Below are 19315 nucleotides of genomic sequence, written 5' to 3'. Positions count from 1 at the left end.
AAACGTCAGCATTTTAGCAGAATGGGTCTGTGGGGCTGGAACCGAATGATTCACACATCGCAAAATGGTACACTTTTCACTGCGGGTAATTCTTCAGCATAAACGACTACTGTGGATAATACATTGATTTCTCCAGTCCCTTGTGGGTAGTGTTCATGAAGCTTCTTATGTAGCTGTGTGTCGTGTTCCTATATGATAAATTGCGCATGTTTTGCGTTTTTACATAACTTATTCCATCTTCATTTTTAAGTACAAGGAATGTGATTGTATCCTATTAATAGTGAAAATTGGAATCAGTTGCCCAGGAAATGTGGGTTATGGGGGGAATTTTAAAAAAGAATGGCAAAGATCACAAAAGTGTCTTGAGTCTTTTATTGAAATATCTAGTAACAGTTTAGGCGGTTTGTCCGTTCCCAATGCAATGACACAGACAGGTTTTACAACGTTAAGTTACTGCAGGGGCACAAACAGACATGCCTTTAAAAGGCAACTAGGAACATGGCGTATACATGACTATGCTGAGTGTCTGAATACATCCTTAAAACTATGGGTTTTCATAGTCCGTTGCCCATAGGTCGAGCAGATGGGTATTCTACCACAGTACGGTTAACACTGAGAGGATCATATTATTTTTGAACAATACAGTTTGGTGATCGTCACAGTAATAACTGAAGCCCATTCCGGTGAGCTGCATGAACACAAACGGCAGCAATCTGATGCAGGTTGAGCTGTGTAATTAGAAAACCATTCATCAGGCCGTGGGCCTTTCACAGGTTGTCTTGAATAGTCAAGCCATACATCCAAATCCAAGTGGTCACTCGGATGTTTTAGTGCTGGTATTATCTGAAGAAGGTAAAAGGAAGGGGTGGGGGGGTATTTTACAAAAGGACAGGGTGTATAGATTTGCATTGGTGATTTGGCTTTGTCTTTTACAGGTCTTGCTATGTCACATCCACAGATAGAAATACAGTGGTAATTAGGATGGGGGATGGGGGAGGGGAGTTAAGCGGAGGCGTGGCTATGTGGCTATGGACTGCATGATCTCATGGCACAGGCATTGACAGAAGCCGTAGAAGACACACAGAACCAGGGTGGAGGGCACCAGGCTGACCAGGATGATTCCCAGGGTGAGCTGCTGGATCATCAGAAGATAGATGCCCAGTGGCAGCGATGAGAAGTAGACTAGACACAGGACGCCGATAAGGAAGCTGGGGAAGGTGCGAGAGGTCCATGCGCCGCACTTCTGCGCAGGCAGGTGGCAGGGCAGCGAGGCCAGGCTGGCGGGCCGGTACAGGCGCACCATATTGAGCATGCTCATGGAGTCTGATGACTGCGACTCGCCCGGCACCTCCATGATGGTAATGACCAGGCAGTCGGAAGAGCTGTGTGACTGCTCACCGGTTGTGACGCAGCCGCCCCCAGAACCACCACAGCCACCCTCTCCACCTCCACTCCCGCTCAGGCTGCCCGGAGTGAGCAGCACCTCCCCACTCGGGGTGATGGAACCGCCACTCTTCCTGGCGCGGTCCTGGTAGGTGAGGATGGCCAGGATGTTGCTGTCGTCCTGCAGCAGCCAGATGTCATCGTCGGACACGTGCGTCTCGTGGCGGCAGAAGGGGCAGCTGACGATGCTGGGGGACGAGTTCTCCACGATCTTCTTCAGGCATTTGGCGCAGACGCGGTGGAGGCAGCCCAACACCTTGGGCTTGCGGGTACGCGTGTCATAACGGTTGTAGCAAATCTTACACTCCAGCTCCTCCACGGTGTAGACCAGAGGCTGGTCTGTCTCCAAGGTCAACTTCTCCAACTTCTGGCTCATTGTAAGAGAGAGAGAGAGAAGGGAGGGAGGGATGCCCAGCTAGCCAGAAATGTAGGCACTAATGCAGCAGTGCCGTGTTCTAGAGACACCCTGCACTGAGACACCCTGCACTTTCAACAACAGCTGCAGTCTCTCCGGTAAAGTTTTGTCCCAAGATTTGTACGATTTCTGTAAAAGATTTGTATGAAGATACAGTGAATGTTATTAATTGGTATTGTCCACGTTGACGTGCACAAGAAGTGGAATCCAAATTATGATTTAAGACACTGATATGATGGCTCATACTTTTTTTACACCTTTTCATAGTAAAAATACATTCACACCTACGTTGCACAGGTAACAATCATGCTCTGATAAATGTTCATGGTTGATCCTGAACACCCTGAATAATAGAGTTCGTATTCACAGTTGAGTATGCATGCTGAGTATGGCTTTACTTTCACAACAATGTATGGTGCTAAATTAGCATTTGAGGGCATAGGACTGAGGTTAGACAGCTTTACATCTTCAACAATGCTGTATGACTGGTCGCTACCAAAACGTAGCGCATGCCCACCTCGGATCAGAGATGTTCCTCTCCAGATCAGTTTCCAATGACAAAAACATTTGAACAATTTAATGAGAGAACATTCCAGTTTTGAAAATCCCTGTTATGTGTAAAATGTGTAAACAGAAAAAAATACACAAGTGTATAGAAGGCGGGAACCATGTTTACATGTGCCAATGCCACTATTGCTTCGAATATCCAAAATATGGAGGGATGAATTGGATTATATCCGTCAGGAAATCTTGGGGGAGTTGGTGTCAGATGATCCAGCTAGAGAGGGGCAGTGGTATTCCCAGTATAGGTATTCCCAGGACCTTGGTACAGCAACATGGTCCCTCCTCTGTGGAAAGAACACAAGGGAATATATGTCAGGGAACATTGGAAATCCAAAATATATGTAAAACCCAGGCTAAGCCGCTGCATATACAGTACGCTGCATGGGTTTGAATCCAGCCTACTGCTATTTCCGTTTGGGACTGCTCCACTCCTTAAAAAAAATATGCACTAGTTACGACGGATGATCAACTTTGACCGAATTCTATTTTTCATTTCAGAGTGCATGAACGGACAAGGTGTCAGGTTGTTGTCAAAATGTTGGTAATGTCAACACCAGTTTACCAATACTTAATTCAATGAATTTGGGTCTATGCATTTCTTCAATATCAGCCTATTGTCTTTATCCAAGAATTGTAACCACACATCCTTTCATCACCATCATATAGCCTACATCCCAGAGCTACATCCTTCATCACTATCATATAGCCAACATCCCAGAGCTACATCCTTCATCACTATCATATAGCCTACATCCCAGAGCTACATCCTTCATCACTATCATATAGCCTACATCCCAGAGCTACATCCTTCATCACTATCATATAGCCAACATCCCAGAGCTACATCCTTCATCACTATCATATAGCCTACATCCCAGAGCTACATCCTTCATCACTATCATATAGTCTTCACCCCAGAGCTACATCCTTCATCACTATCATATAGCCTACATCCCAGAGCCACATTCTTCATCACTATCATATAGCCTACATCCCAGAGCCACATCCTTCATCACTATCATATTGCCTACATCCCAGAGCTACATCCTTTATCACTATCATATAGCCTACATCCCAGAGCCACATCCTTCATCACTATCATATAGCCTACATCCCAGAGCTACATCCTTCATCAGAAGAGAGCGTTCATCTCATGCTTTATTTATGGTCATCCAATGTCATTACAGTTGCAACCTTTAATGGGCTTATCATGATTCATCATCCATAATAGGTACTGTGGTGATCCTCAATGTCCCCAGTAATAGATCCTATTTCAGTACACGACACACTGACATCACGCTCAGATGCGCGCGACTCATGGCGGTAGTAAGAAAGCCATCTCCATCTGTGCCCATTCAACATAGCCTAGATTAAATTTTGTATTACTTCTAAACAAAATGACATTTTGGGGTTCTCATACGCTTGCAATGATATTTTGATTATATTTGGTTGTGATCTTTGCAAAATAACTGTTTTGGATGCAGCAGTTGTTAGCTGGAATGCTTAACGCTCATTGATATAGCAAAAAGCTAGCCAAAGAGCCATTTTACTGGTTGAAAGGTTTTAGTATTATGCAGTTGATTTGTGATGATGACAAACATTATATTAAGCAAGGACATTCATACAAGACTTAAAATCCAATTATAATCCAAAAGTAATGTGAAATGCACTCATAAGCAACATGTAAATAGAGGCTTTTTTTGCTGGCATTCTATAATAACTCCCCCTTGTTCTGAGAGAGCGGGCGGGCAGACTCTCTAACAGAAACAAACTTTTCAGATCCCGACGACACACTGAGCGTAAATATATATATTGATTGCAATTGTTCCCGAATGAGTGAGTGTTCATGTGCAAAGGATTAGCATTTAAATTGTTATAATTATCACTCTGTCTAACAAGCCGCCATACCGGTTTAGCCCACTAGGGCACATCCCCCGATAATTTCTTTGTAACCATATCTTGTTTGTTTGTTATGCATGTCTGTGAGTACTTAGTTAGTAAATAAATGATTTTAAGACAATTGATGTATGGATGACTTATAGTGAAAACTGGGTTTGTGCAGATAACCAACAATTTACGACGTTTGGAATGAGACTAACGTGAGGTAATTAATAATTCATTAATCAGAAGACTAAATGATCAGATATTAAAAGATCTGAAAGTTATATTAGGAAAATTATAACTTTGTAATCTGAATATTTTCCTTGGTGCCCCAACTTCCTAGTTAATTACAGTTTCATTATTAAGTAGTTTAATCACGTAATAATAATTACAGAGAATTTTTGATAAAGGTTAATCTTCAGTTTAATGATGCCAAAGACACGACAACATCACGTGAAAATCAAAAGAAATCAAAATTGTAGACCTCGACAAGTCTGTTTCATCTTTGGGAGCAATTTCCAAAAGCCTGAAGGTACCATGTTCATCTGTACAAACAATAGTAGGCAAGTATAAACACCATGGGACCACGCAGCCGTCATACCCTCAGGAAGGAAACACGTTCTGTCTCCTAGAGATGAACGTACTTTGGTGCCAAAAGTGCAAATCAATCCCAGAACAACAGCAAAGGACCTTGTGAAGATGCTGGAGGAAACAGGTACAAAAGTATCAATATCCACAGTAAAACGAGTCCTATATTGACATAATCTGAAAGGCCGCTCAACAAGGAAGAAGCCACTGCTCCAAAACCGCCATAAAAAAGCCAGACTACGGTTTGCAACTGCACATGGGGACAAAGATCATACTTTTTGGAGAAATGTCCTCTGGTCTGACGAAAAACAAAAATAGAACTGTTTGGCCATAATGACCATTGTTATGTTTGGAGGAAAAAGGGGGAGGCTTGCAAGCCAAAGAACACCATCCCAATCGTGAAGCACGGGGGTGGCAGCATCATGTTGTGGGGGTGCTTTGCTGCAGGAGGAACTGGTGCACTTCACAAAATAGATGGCATCATGAGGCAGGACAATTATGTGGATATATTGTAGCAACATCTCAAGACATCATTCAGGAAGTTAAAGATTGGTCGCAAATGGGTCTTCCAAATGGACAATGACCTCAAGCATACTTCCAAAGTTGTGGCAAAATGGCTTAAGAACAACAAAGTCAAGGTATTTTAATGGTGTCAAATGCCCTGAGCCCTAAGAATTTCCCGAGAAGACTGATCAACTTCACTAGAAATTGTTGGAGAAACACCAGTATCTACTCAAAGTGTACAAAAGTGTACGATTACCCAAAGTTGTGGCAAAATGGCTTAAGGACAACAAAGTCAAGGTATTGAGTGGCCATCACAAAGCCCTGACCTCAATCCTATAGAAAATGTGTGGGCAGAACTGAAAAAGCATGTGCGAGCAAGGAGGCCTACAAACCTGACTCAGTTACACCAGCTCTGTCAGGAGGAATGGACCAAAATTCACCCAACTTATTGTTGGAAGCTTGTGGAAGGCTACCTGAAACATTTGACCCAAGTTAAACAATTTAAAGATAATGCTACCAAATACTAATTGAGTGTATGTAAACTTCTGACCCACTGGGAATGTGATGAAAGAAAAAAAAGCTGAAATAAATCATTCTCTCTACAATTATTCTGACATTTCACATTCTTAAAATAAACTGGTGATCCTAACTGACCTAAGACAGGGAATTTTTACTAGGATTAAATGTCAGGAATTGTGAAAAATGGAGTTTCAATGTATTTGGTTGAGGTGTATGTAAACTTCTGACTTCAACTGTACCTTATTTTTTTATCAGGCATTAAAATGCATTAAATAATTTTCCTTCCATCGAAATAGTCGGCCAACAAGTTGTAGCACATATGTATGGTCTCTCTCTCCTCTCGCTCGCTCTCTCTCCCTCACTCGCGCTCTCTGTGTGTGTTTACTAAGATGATGAGTCACACACCAGAATGTCAGTGGGAGAGAGTTGTGGAGAGTGAAGGAGCAGCACAGCACACTACAAGTGCACAGATCTGATTTCCCTCACCGCTTGTTCTGTCATTATGTAACACTTCCTTCCTTCCTTCCTTCATTCTTTCATCTTTCCTCCTCCCTTTTTTCTCCTGTGCACAGGTTGTTAGAATCTGAACTGTGCCTATAAATATCCCACCTGTAGAGCTGGGGGGGATACACAAGGTGTTTTATATAATGCCTCCTTTTTTCCCTTCTAAGACAGCGGGGCGATAGGGAGGTTGGAGGGGAGCCCTCTCTTTATGCTGATGGAATAGAGAGACTGAAAAAGAGGAGAGCGAAGAGACAGATATAGCTTACAGATAATGACGATGACATTGGGTGGCAGGTTGTCTCTAAGGGATCTGGGGATGGGAAGAAGAACACAAGGTTGCATAAACAATAGGAAATGTTTATTTGAATAGATGTTTATGCTAGGGCCAAGGAATAGATGTTTATTTGAATAGATGTTTATGCTAGGGCCAAGGAATAGATGTTTATTAGAATAGATGTTTATTCTAGGGCCAAGGAATAGATGTTTATGCTAGGGACAAGGAATATATGTTTATTAGAATAGATATTTATGCTAGGGCCAAGGAATAGATGTTTATTAGAATAGATGTTTATGCTAGGGCCAAGGAATAGATGTTTATTAGAATAGATGTTTATTCTAGGGCCAAGGAATAGATGTTTATTAGAATAGATGTTTATTCTAGGGCCAAGGAATAGATGTTTATTTGAATAGATGTTTCTGCTAGGGCCAAGGAACAGATGTTTATTAGAATAGATGTTTATGCTAGGGCCAAGGAATAGATGTTTATTTTAATAGATGTTTATTCTAAGGACAAGGAGGCACTAGAAGCAGCACTGTTGTCCTCTTGGTCTGCAAAAAAAATTATGCAATTACCGGCTACACATCCTGAAGGGACACTGTAAAACGCCTGGACATACAGTGCCTTGCGAAAGTATTCGGCCCCCTTGAACTTTGCGACCTTTTGCCACATTTCAGGCTTCAAACATAAAGATATAAAACTGTATTTTTTTGTGAAGAATCAACAACAAGTGGGACACAATCATGAAGTGGAACAACATTTATTGGATATTTCAAACTTTTTTAACAAATCAAAAACGGACAAATTGGGCGTGCAAAATTATTCAGCCCCCTTAAGATAATACTTTGTAGCGCCACCTTTTGCTGCGATTACAGCTGTAAGTCGCTTGGGGTATGTCTCTATCAGTTTTGCACATCGAGAGACTGAAATTTTTTCCCATTCCTCCTTGCAAAACAGCTCGAGCTCAGTGAGGTTGGATGGAGAGCATTTGTGAACAGCAGTTTTCAGTTCTTTCCACTTTCGCAAGGCACTGTATTTATCACTTTGATGAAGCTGTATTTTATCTCTCTGATGAAGCTGTATTTTATCACTTTGATGAAGTGAGTGTGTGTCTTTGGTTAGTTAATGAGCACAAAATGAAGTTGCCCTCATTTCGAAAAAGCTTGTGTGCATGAGCTAAATATAGCTTGGTCCCTATGAAGCTAATATTTGGAAATAACTTGCGGGAACTAGGGTAACAAAAATGCATTTAGGACTAAGATTATAGGTATATGCACTAAGACTAAGCTATGTGTATTTATTTTTTGTCAAAACAAATCCTCTAGGCCACTGAAACTGAGTCTCCCTAAGATACTATTGTATCCTACCAGAGCTCTTTGGGAAACTGAGCAAACTAAGTGACAAACGGCAACGCTGTAGGAACCGTGACTCTCATGTTACCACACAGAGACTGATACAGCTGTTTGAGGAACACAGAGAAAGTAGACTACTGGCGTTGTATGGATGAGCATTCATATCCTCAGGATTCCCATTGACCTGAGCCCAGTAGACAATGGAGCTCTTCTCGTGGCTTTTAACAACTTCCATTTGGTGTCAGTTTGATCATTTGCAAAAGCATTAACACGCTTGCAGACACCTCTGGCCACAGACGTCACCTCAGCGTCTATTCCATGTCATTTCACTGAACAACGTTGATTCAACCAGTGTGTGCCCAGTGGGAATACATAGTGTTTCCTTGTCTAATTAGCTGACAATACATCCAGGGTGGGTTCTAGACAGGTGGAGGAGGCATCACTCTTCACCAGAGGTAGAATTATGAGGAAGACAATAGCCAACTGTGTCATTTCATGGCTCTCAGTAACAAAACATAAAATGTCCTACTCCCATTTTTTATGAGCTAAAATAAAAGATCCCAGAAATGTTCCATACGCACAAAAATCTTATTTCTCTCAAATGTTATCCTTTGTCAAGATAATCCATCCACCTGATAGGTGTGGCATATAGAGAAGCTGATTCAACAGCATGATCATTACACAGGTGCACCTTGTGCTGGGGGACAATAAAAGGCCACTCTAAAATGTGCAGTTTTGTCACACAACACAATGCCACAGATGTCTAAAGTTGAGGGAGCATGCGATTGGCATGCTGACTGCAGGAATGTCCACCAGAGCTGTTGCCAGAGAATTTAATGTTAATTTCTCTACCATTAGCTGCCTCTAACATAGATTAAGGCCTAATTTATTTATGTAAATTGACTGATACCTGTATATAAACTGTAACTCAGCAAAATCTTTGAAATGGTTGTGTTTATATTTTGGTTCAGTATATATCACCTACCATTTCCTTAAAGGGGACATCTGCAGTTGCTACATAAATGTTTGGACTTAAATAAATTAAAGATATATACCCATTGATTCTTGAAGAATATAACTTATAAATGCCTCATGAGCTTAGTTCAACTGGCACACCCCATCATAACCCAAAACATAAGCTTGTTTTACTCCAATGTGTGTAAACATTGTAAATGTAAACAAACACTGTAGCCTCATAACATGGTTAAAAAGATAATTGTGATATCATGAATTGTCAGTCCTTCCATCCATAGTCTATTAATTTGAGAGTGGTTACATTTCTCCAGGCCCATCCCTCAAATGACGGTTTGTTATTGTTTCAACTGCGGACTGGCCCTATAATTGAATGTCAACTTGGCAAGCAGTATTGCTTTTATTGCTAGTCTATTCTTGCCTTTTATAGTGGACAAAGAAACTGCAAATAATTATCTAGAACATTTCACACTTGTATGCCTACATATGAGCTCCCTTGAGGAGCAGCGGTCTAAGGCACTGCATCTTAGTGCTAGAGGCATCACAACAGACACCCTGGTTCGATTCCAGGCTGTATCACAACCGGACGTGATTTGGAGCCCCATAGGGCAGAGCACAATTGGCCCAGCGTCATCCGGGTTAGGCCGTCATTGTAAATAAGAATGTTATCATTGTATTGTATTACAATATCTGAATGTGGCAAATAGTTGTATATTTTTCCAATATATTATGACATGAAATATATTGCACACAAATATATTATCAATATACTACACTGTATATTTTAGAAAATAAATTGAGTGATTTGAAATGATTAAAATATATATATTCAATATATTTTATTTCCAAAAGGGATTATGTAGCTTTGGGCATTGTTTTCTAGGAAATCTACATGCCATCAAGCCTTGCCTGTGGCTGCTGGTGTGGCCTGCTGGGTTGGAGGAAAGATACCTGTTAAGAAGACAGCATGATGTCAGATCAACAGGCAAACATCTGTGGCCCCTTTTCTATGGCAGGCACAAACACTAACACACATCACTGTGCCAATACCAAGGCTCCCTACACGCTACATCCGCAAACAAATGCTATCATTTCTATAGTGAATTATTGCTTTTTTATACAATATATGTTCATTCAGAAACAAAATTGTACAGATGTTATTTTTTTAAAACAGGTAACATTCAAATATTGTTTATGTTTACACATCCCTTATGCCTGGCTGTTCCACAATGTAGAAACGTAACTGAATAGAATATAAAATAATATAATAGAAATGTTATTGTCCATTTGGTTATAATGGCCATTCGTCTTTTGCATTATTTCCCAATTCCCAATTTGGCTCCGGCCAAATGATACACCACGCCCACGGACGTTAGTTTCTTCTCCGCAGTGAGTCTGAACGTGAGTACCTGCCTGACAATTTCTAGAACACAAACACATTCTAACTGTTCGGATTGGTCCCAGAAACAGATGGGTCGGGCCAGAGCCAGAACACAAGTGGGTAAAGCGGTGTTTAGAAAATGTGTCATTGGCTTTGACATTCTGATTGATTAGAGACGATCAAATGGCTGATCACTTTGTTTTGTACAACAGTCTCAGACTGAAGTATGTAGCGAACATAGAGCAGAGGAAGAATTCAGTTTGAGTCGTCAGGGAAATTTCCCAACACTTCCAGACTTCCAGACAAACACACAGGGTCAGTTGCGGAACAGCGCCCCTGAATGGAGAGCAATTTTATGGTTAAGTGCCTTGCTCAAGGCACTTAGCCATTACTGGGGCTATCGCCATTACAAGAAAACACCAATCGCATTACAGGCCTTAAATCCTAAATCAACTATAAAACAAAGCAGAATAGTGTAAACAAACACAAACAAACAATCAGTGTTGACGTTATATTTGCTGCAGGGAACAGTCCACATACCTGACAAGATGATATGAAGAAGTAAAAGAAACTGCTGTACACTGAATAATTCACTTTGAACCTGAGATATATTCAACATAGTAGCATTTTGGTACTGTATAATACGATGAAGCTAATTCACTTTGAACCTGAGATATATTCAACATAGTAGCATTTTGGTACTGTATAATACAATGAAGCTAATTCACTTTGAATGTAAAAATATAGCTTAGCCCAACTACTTCCTTCCTACTTTGGAAACTATACTGAAATATAAGAACACTTGGCAGAGAACAGTTCAAAACAATCCATACTTTATGAGACAGACACTATTGTGTCTTCTTCTTTCTGGTTTTAGACACAGCAAATAGTCAACTCTGTTCTGATTTGATGTGATCAGACAGGTTGATAGGAAATGCAACTGGGAATAGTGGTGGTCAACCACACGTTTCCACTCATTGCATTCCCGGTCTGACTGACTGAAGTCACGAATTATTTTTAAAAGCTGTACAATTAGGTTTATTTTCTTGTCTTACAGCAAATGCATGGTTGCTGGGTTGCTTTTAAAGTATAAGACATGCAGTAAAACAACATTGTTTTAGATGCATGTTGTTGCCATGCATTTTGAGACCTGTACTGAAGGACCTGTATTCATTTTGGAACATTAATCAAATCCCATTTTTAAATAGTTATATATAGAGTATCTATAATAAAAAATCAATAATTCAGTGAATTCTTCTTCTCCGACTTTCATTTCATTTTTTTTCTTTTCATTTTTGGGGTAAAAATGGCCAAGTCAAATAATGACACTTACATATTTTTTTTAGATTATACTAGTGGATACTTGGGGATTCATTTTTCAACCCTGTCTTAAGTCATTTTTTAAATTATAAATATATTTTGACGTTTCTCAAAGACAAGACATTGAGCTGTTTATATTTACCATGTTAACACTATTTTGGCACTAATGAAATGACTACTTTGTGAGTAAAAACACATATGTCCAATTGAAGGCTTATGAGTATTTACAACAATAGCTTATTCTAATAAAGTGGGGTTTTCTCTGTCAAACACCGATGCCGTTTTGATCAGCAGCAAGCCTCTGGAACTCCTGTTGCAAATGTTTTATCACTACAGGCGATTTAAAAAACGCCTTTTAAAATGGACTCCATATTTAGTTTAGGCAATTAAACTGCACAATATCATTCTAGCCTAGAACCTATTGTGATAGGCTAGATATTTATTTCAGCAAAAACATGTTTACAGCTGTTGTTGTTTCTATTAGCCTGTTGTGCTGCATTAATGTGTGCATTATAATTCCCAACAAGAACAAATGTCAGCCCTGTTGCTTTGGAGTAGTATATAGAACCAACTCAATAGAATTCAACATCCCGAAGATGTAATACATTATGCAACCTATTCTCCTGTATACTAGCTTATAGACTAATAATATTGTACGAATATATTTATATCATTTTATGTATTTGCCAAAACCATATAGGTGTGAGCCGTGTGACAATTGTATAATTCATAGCCTCATTGCGATTGAATATAGCCCAGTCGCAACAAGCCCAATTTAGATTCAGACTAATCCAGCAATCACATTTCGCCGCAGTTAGGTGCACTCACCCTTGATCCGCAAGTGTAGGACAACCTGGCACACCGTGTGACAATGTCTTCCCGTCAAGGTCCAAGGTACCCGAGGCTTATCGCCATCACATTTCTCCCTCCCTCGTTATCTAGTGTCGCGCGTTGTCGGTGAGTCACTGTCGATATTGAGGTCCCATCTGCCCGTGTCCGACTGCTACATCCCCCTCAATGCGGTAGCGCGAGCTCCGTAGCATCAGGACCTGCACGGATTTCTCTTCAGTGGTTGCTGTGGCAACAACACCAAGCTCATGCTGCATGCGACTGAGCTGCGCGAGCCTCGGCGGTCAAGCTTTGCTGTGGCCTGTGATGGCTGCAGACAGCAGAACCTGTGGCAGGACTGTGTGGAACCATTACATTTCAATGCCAATCACTGGAACGTTGTATAAATGGAATTATTCATGTTCAAGAAATTCTACATAACCATTCCATGTTAAACAAATTACAAGTAAACACACAGACAAAATCAAACAAAAGCATGGGGCATGAGCTGAGAAACTGAAAGAATCTCCTACAGACAGGAGTAAAAATACAAATTGTGTCTTTGTCGCAAGCCTTTGCTGCAGCCCGAGCCGTTTCCAAGGAAACTACCATTTTATCCCTCAATGGAAAGGCGAGTCCGGAACAAAACACGTCTTTTTCGTGGCAAATTAGAATTTACACAGCAGGTTAGGAGAATAAATGTAGCATGTTAGGATAATTAGGTTATGGTTAGGCAATTGGTTAGCGTTACCGAAAATCAGAGGTGGGACACGTCACTATTATTCGAGTCACAAGCAAGTCTCAAATCACAAGTTCGAAGTCAGTCATAAGTAAAACCGGTCGAGTTTAGAGTAAAGTCCTGTAGACCTAGGCTCTCAATTGTTGCCAAATTTGTTCATATTCTTGAGCAATACTCTCTCCCTACAATTTATTTGCCGTTGGGCTGCACCCGATCCTCTAGCTGTACAGCAAATCCCCAATCTGTTCGCTAGCTCGGTAGTTTTCAAACCTTTTGACCCACAAGCCCCAAAAAGGAGTGGTTCAAAGCTTGCAACCACCGCACATGCACTCGCGCACAATGGCTGCGCAAATGTAGCCTGTAATTACAGCCAAAAACGGTAAACACACATTCCAGAGAAGTGGGAATGTGACATATCCCGAGACGATATTGACTGCTATCATGAATAATGACTGCTATCATGAATGACTTTCAGCGCAAAATGCAGGTGTAAAACGCCGTTTGTTTCTGTATCTTGCGTTTTGAAAACGCATCATACAGAAACAAACGGCGTTTTACACCTGCATTTTGCGCTGAAAGTCATTCATGATAGCAGTCAATATCGTCTCGGGATATGTCACATTCCCACTTCTCTGGAATCCAGAGCAAGAAGGATCATATGGCCTACCTGTGTGCAGCGGATGATGCAGAATCGGATGGAAAGCATCAGTGGCAATTTTAGCATGTACATTTTGGTGGGGCAAACTCAGATTATTTTAGATGCATGCCAGCAAAGCCACTACAGAACACTAAACAATACATTAATTGCACTATAACGGTGACAAACGGTGCCAACAAACTGTTAGGGCCTACATAAAGCTGCCCCAACAGCAGAGCTTTCTTTTTAGCACTATGGAGTGAATCCTTACCACAGCTACACCTGGCTATCAGCGGAGCCTTGTCTGGCAGCGAAACAGTTAATTCAGCCTCATTTACTGCCTTAAAAAAACAGCTGATATGGCTAACTTGCTTAAACAACTGTGGTTTCTACGGACAATTGAGCTACACACCCTCGCCACTGAATAGCAGGCTAGTGATTGCTTTGCAACACTTGCAGTTAGCCACTGATTCCTTCCAAACTACTCATTGTTGAATTTGCGATTTCCAATTTGTTGTGTACATTTTAGGTCCAATGGCCGATGAGCACTGATACGTTTTATCTATAATTTATCTTCATATGACAAGGATTTGCCAGTAGATTGTCAACGTGATTCATGATGATGACTGCTTGTCTAGCTTGCTTGCTAAGATTTTGAAAGTATGATGTTGACATGATTAGTCCAATCAAAGCTACATTAGATATAACGTGATTTGACTTAATTTATTCTTTGGCCAATGCCCTTAGCCTTCTTGGATGGGCACTTCTAATGTAAATCTATGGCAGCACCGAAGGGGCTTGAATTTTAAAGCTCTCCCAAAGATTTTGCTGTGACGTAGTGTCCACAAGAGTGACAGAACTCTAAGCCAATCACAGCATAACTAGAGAAAATGACCAACCCCTACGCTCTGTATTTTCCGATGGCTGCCCCACCACAACAGAAAGCACTGAGCTAGGCTGAAACATCTGTATTTTGGAGCTGCCTTACTCAAGAAAGCAAAAAAGAGACCATGTTTGTATGCTGCTTTATTACCTTATATATATATACATTTAAAATTCAAAGTGATATGTGACACATATTCATCCTAAAATAACATGCAAAACAGGCAACACATATTTTGTATTATTTGGCCCAACCTGCCCTGAATGACAGGTCACCACTGGAAAACATGATCTGTCTGTTACAGTCTGTAGCCTTTTTCTTCCTCAAAAATATTGTAATTAATTCACCAGAATATGTTACATCTTCATCCCATAAGTATTGAAGGTAGTGCGAGGTTACAGCTATCTTTAGATATAGCTAGTACCATCATTGAGGTGTATATTTACAAAATATATATAAACGCAGCAAGTAAAGTGTTGGTCCCATGTTTCATGAGCTGAAATAAAAGATCCCAGAAATGTTCCATGCACACAAAAAGCTTATTTCTCTACAATTATGTCAACACATCGATTTACATGCCCATTAGTAAACATTTCTCCTTTGCCAAGATAATACATCCACCTGACAGGAGTGGCATATCAAGAAGGGAAGTGTGCTCTTCACGGATGAGTCCCGGTTTCAACTGTACCGGTCAGATGGTACATATGGTGTCGTGTGACATATGGTGTCATGTGAGTGAGCGGTTTGCTGAAGTCAAAGTTATGAACAGTGCCCCATGGTGGCGGTGGGGTTAGGGTATGGGCAAGCATAAGCTATAGACAGTGAACACAATTGCATTTTATCAATGGCAATTTGAATGCACAGAGATATCGTGACGAGATCCTGAGGCCCATTTTCGTGTCATTTATCCACCGCCATCCCCTCATGTTTCAGCATGGTAATGCAAGGCCCATGTCGCAATTATCTGTACACAATTCCTGGAAACTGAACATTTCCCAGCAGGCCCGGCAGCAGGATTAACTCACCAAGGGGGCACTAGAAATGACTAAGGGGGCACAACTATTTTCGCTTGCTGTTAACACAGGATGGATAATAATCGATAGTACAATTACACACAATGTATTTGCAGCCACACACGGCTGTCTTGCCGCAAGAATACAGGCTACTGCACCACTTTACAATAATGGACAATTCATAACCAACTGGAGCAATTGCAAGTTATAACAACGCTACATGCATAATAGTCATCAATGCAATGCAAAACAGTTGCTAATTACTGTAATAACCAATGCCAATACAATGCATTTCCAATAGCGGAAAGCAAACAATAATGTACAATGCACTACCAGGATTTATCAGCACAATTCAGCTTGGACGCAGCTACCAAGCTGTCTTCCCACGAGAGTGCAGTACTACGCTGCATATGATATCAGAGAAATTAGTATTCCATGGCAACACTATAGCTACATCGTTACTCAACCATTGGCCAAGGTCTGCCCACCCTTATCAATGTAATGCAAAGTGCCTCTTCTACCATATAAAACAACATTAAAAAACTATCTGATTATAAACCAAACATTTCCAATCCAATCACAGAAATCAAGCAGAAAACTTGGCAGCAACTCCAATAAAGAAAATCACTTCTACGCCTATTTCTGACATTTGCCACGCATTTCCAAAAGCTAGCAAGTAACTAAATAATACAAGCCCAGGCATGCTGCCTGTTCGTACCCAGATTCAAAAGAGTTGCAGCCGCTTTGATGCTGTGTTGAACCTCCTCAGCAGTCTTTCGTTCCCACTCCCCACGGAATTTGCTTCTAAAATCCCTCTCAAATGCCAGTTGAATCAGTTGCGCTTTCCTCCCGTGCAACATGCTTCGTCTGTGCTCACTGAATACGTTTTTCAATGTTGAAAGAGTTCTCACAAATTGCCGTGGATGCTTCAAATGTTCATCCCAGTTTCAATTTTCACATCCATAAAGGTTTCATTTTCTGGGTGCAAGGCACACAGGGCCTCGACAAGTTGACTGTTTTGTTCGTTTAATGTTGCTGACATTTCTCCCAGTACAGCATCCAGAGTGCTGAAAAACAATATTTTGGACTCCCTCTCATTTATTTCTTCTTGCTGGCCCATTGTTGTTTTCGACCACACATTCTTCCAGATTACTACTCACTACTCTTCGCCGTTTGCTTGGAGCGGAGGTGTCCATGTATTTCTCCCATAACTCATCAAACTCACTGTCACGTCGCAGTTTTTCCACACACTGCGGACGACTCGGATGCCAGTGTACAGATCAGTTAATCAGCCTGAAGTAGCTTGTTGGAGGGGGGGGGGGGGTTATAATGACACTCACTGTGGCCAGTTTCTCTCCTGAATATTGCGCAGACACAGTTGGTTTCCTGAGAAACTTGTAAAGGGAAATACACACGTTAAAAAAGTCATCCAATGCAACCTCAAGAGGACATAGTGTGCACTTTGACTAAATGCAGCTGGTGATTAAAGCAATGCACATGCGGCACTTCCCGATTCAGTTTGTCCTGCACCACCTTTCATAACATTGACTAAGAATCTTCTCGGTGCTAAGGTCAACATTTGTTAGTTCTGACAGGAACCAAGTTAGTCAGCGATAAAGCATCACATTCTTTACTCGTTGCCATTGACACTAGCCACTCACAAACACGGTTGTTTTCGCCCACATAACGAGTACAATTGAAATGTTCTCGCACCTAGTTGGGTCTTCAGTCCCATCCACTTTAACTGTGTACCATGAATACCCCACTTCCTTTTCCTCTGTGACTACATCCCTCATGAGCCCAATTATTTTGTTCTGGATGTCATGAGATGTGTATGTGGCATTGCAGGGAATTGTGCTTAAGGCAAGTTCCTCGTCTTTCCTGAGCATATAATCGAACATCACCAGGAATAGTCCACCACCCCCTTCCCCTCTTGCATCCATCGCATCCAAAGTTAACCCGAGAGGAAGCTTGTTGATAGCAGGAAATTCCACAATCGATGATAAATACATGCAATATCTTGCACGCTGTGCAGAATTCACAAGTTTTGAAATCTCTGCTTCCCGTCATTCCTTGCTTGTTTTTCTGTCCAAAGTACCATGCATTTCAAATGTTATTTGCTTGATGCGTGCCTCGATGACCTTCGCCTAGGTGATTAGCATCGGCTCAGTGGCCTTGGGGTTCTCCCCCTCCCCGCCACTTTGATCCGATGCTGCAGTTGTGCCCTGGCGAAGCCACTTTCTAATATCCATCATGCTATCAGCTACCTACCTAACTGTTAAACTTAGCGAAATTATATCCAGCTGCGCTGTGAAACTTTTTTTTCTTCATAGTATGTAACTTTGAAAGTAAACCTAAACGGTAAAATTTACCCCGCCCTTCTACTGTGAAGGCCAATCAAACTGGTAAAATGTGTATGACGTACGTATGATGCATGCAAGGGAGTTGCATGAATGAAGCATACACAACAAATCAGTTAGACATGACGGAGGGGGCAGATTGTGGTACAGAATAAGGATACAAAACTGAGGGGGCACAATATTCCAAGTAAGGGGGCATTGCACCCTTTTGCCCCCTCGTGGTGCCGGGCCTGTTCACCAGACATGTCACCCATTGAGCATGTTTGGGATTTTCTGGATCGAAGTGTACGACAGCCTTTCCTTTGTGCACCAAATGATGTTGACAGGTCATTGATCAACATTCAAGACACGCAACTTGTTGCGTTTAGATGTTGCGTTTTGTTTAGATGTTTTTGAAACAAGAATTTGGTGCAATGGCATAGGCCTATGTTAGTGACTAGATTGAATAAGCAATGGTATAAATATAAAACGCAAATGTTATGTAGCCAAATGGAATATGTATGAAAATATTACTTTTCCCATTCAGTGGGAACCCACCCACCAAACCTTCTTCTTTTATAAGGTTTAACAGCAGTTGGCATCCAATTTGTTGCATTACAGCCACCTACTAGACTGGAGTACAACTCCCTTATACTCTACTTGAAAAATAAAAATGTACTAAATAAATACCCTACCATCTAACACTATACTCACTCGTTTCAAAATTATATAAAATAAAATTAACACCCCCCTACTCCACTAATTAAATGTATTTATTCCTACCTCATGCCATCACCCTGAAAGGATGAGACATCACCACTTGACACATCCTGTAACTCTTCTGCTGTCAAGTCTCGCACACCCAAATTACCTCTCTGCAGCTGCCACCCCAACCTCAATTTTCTGAGACTTCCGTTCCATCCCAGTAGCATAATTGATAACCATTGCTATAAATGCTAAAAATCCAATCTTACTCTAACTTATTTAATATATTTTTTGTCTATCCCTCTGTACTGGTATATCTCTACTACTCTCACCACTTCCCATCTTCCCACCCATCTTCCTCTACTTTCTTCACTGCCTCAGCATATGACAACTTCTACTCTAACCCTGGAAACCTCAACCTGCCTCTCTCACATGGGACATTTCTAATCCC

General features: G+C 41.1%; 1 protein-coding gene across 3 annotated transcripts; it reads right to left on the bottom strand.

The window, feature by feature from the left end:
* Positions 1 to 357: 357 nt before the first annotated feature.
* LOC109891430 (E3 ubiquitin-protein ligase RNF182) lies at positions 358 to 17676 on the bottom strand. 3 transcript variants are annotated; one of them, XM_020483970.2, is made up of 3 exons: positions 12549 to 13469; positions 2376 to 2706; positions 358 to 1987 (listed from the first exon to the last, which is right to left on the bottom strand). In XM_020483970.2, exon 3 carries the CDS (start codon positions 1817 to 1819, stop codon positions 1019 to 1021), a length of 801 nt encoding a protein of 266 aa, XP_020339559.1. In that variant the 5' UTR covers positions 1820 to 1987; positions 2376 to 2706; positions 12549 to 13469; the 3' UTR covers positions 358 to 1018. The 3 variants fall into 3 exon arrangements, with proteins under 3 accessions (XP_020339559.1, XP_020339560.1, XP_031681550.1); XM_020483971.2 differs by having other exon boundaries at positions 2535 to 2706; XM_031825690.1 differs by lacking the exon at positions 12549 to 13469 and adding an exon at positions 16539 to 17676 and having other exon boundaries at positions 358 to 2706.
* Positions 17677 to 19315: the final 1639 nt, after the last annotated feature.

This window comes from Oncorhynchus kisutch, linkage group LG5, assembly GCF_002021735.2.
Source record: "Oncorhynchus kisutch isolate 150728-3 linkage group LG5, Okis_V2, whole genome shotgun sequence".
NCBI lineage: Eukaryota > Metazoa > Chordata > Actinopteri > Salmoniformes > Salmonidae > Oncorhynchus > Oncorhynchus kisutch.
The sequence above is the reverse complement of the archived record's forward strand: the minus strand, read 5'-3'. Positions and strand labels throughout refer to the sequence as shown.

Bases quoted from the DNA above. Each gene is read 5' to 3' on its own strand.
- LOC109891430 (XM_031825690.1), bottom strand. From the start codon at position 1,819: ATGAGCCAGAAGTTGGAGAAGTTGACCTTGGAGACAGACCAGCCTCTG.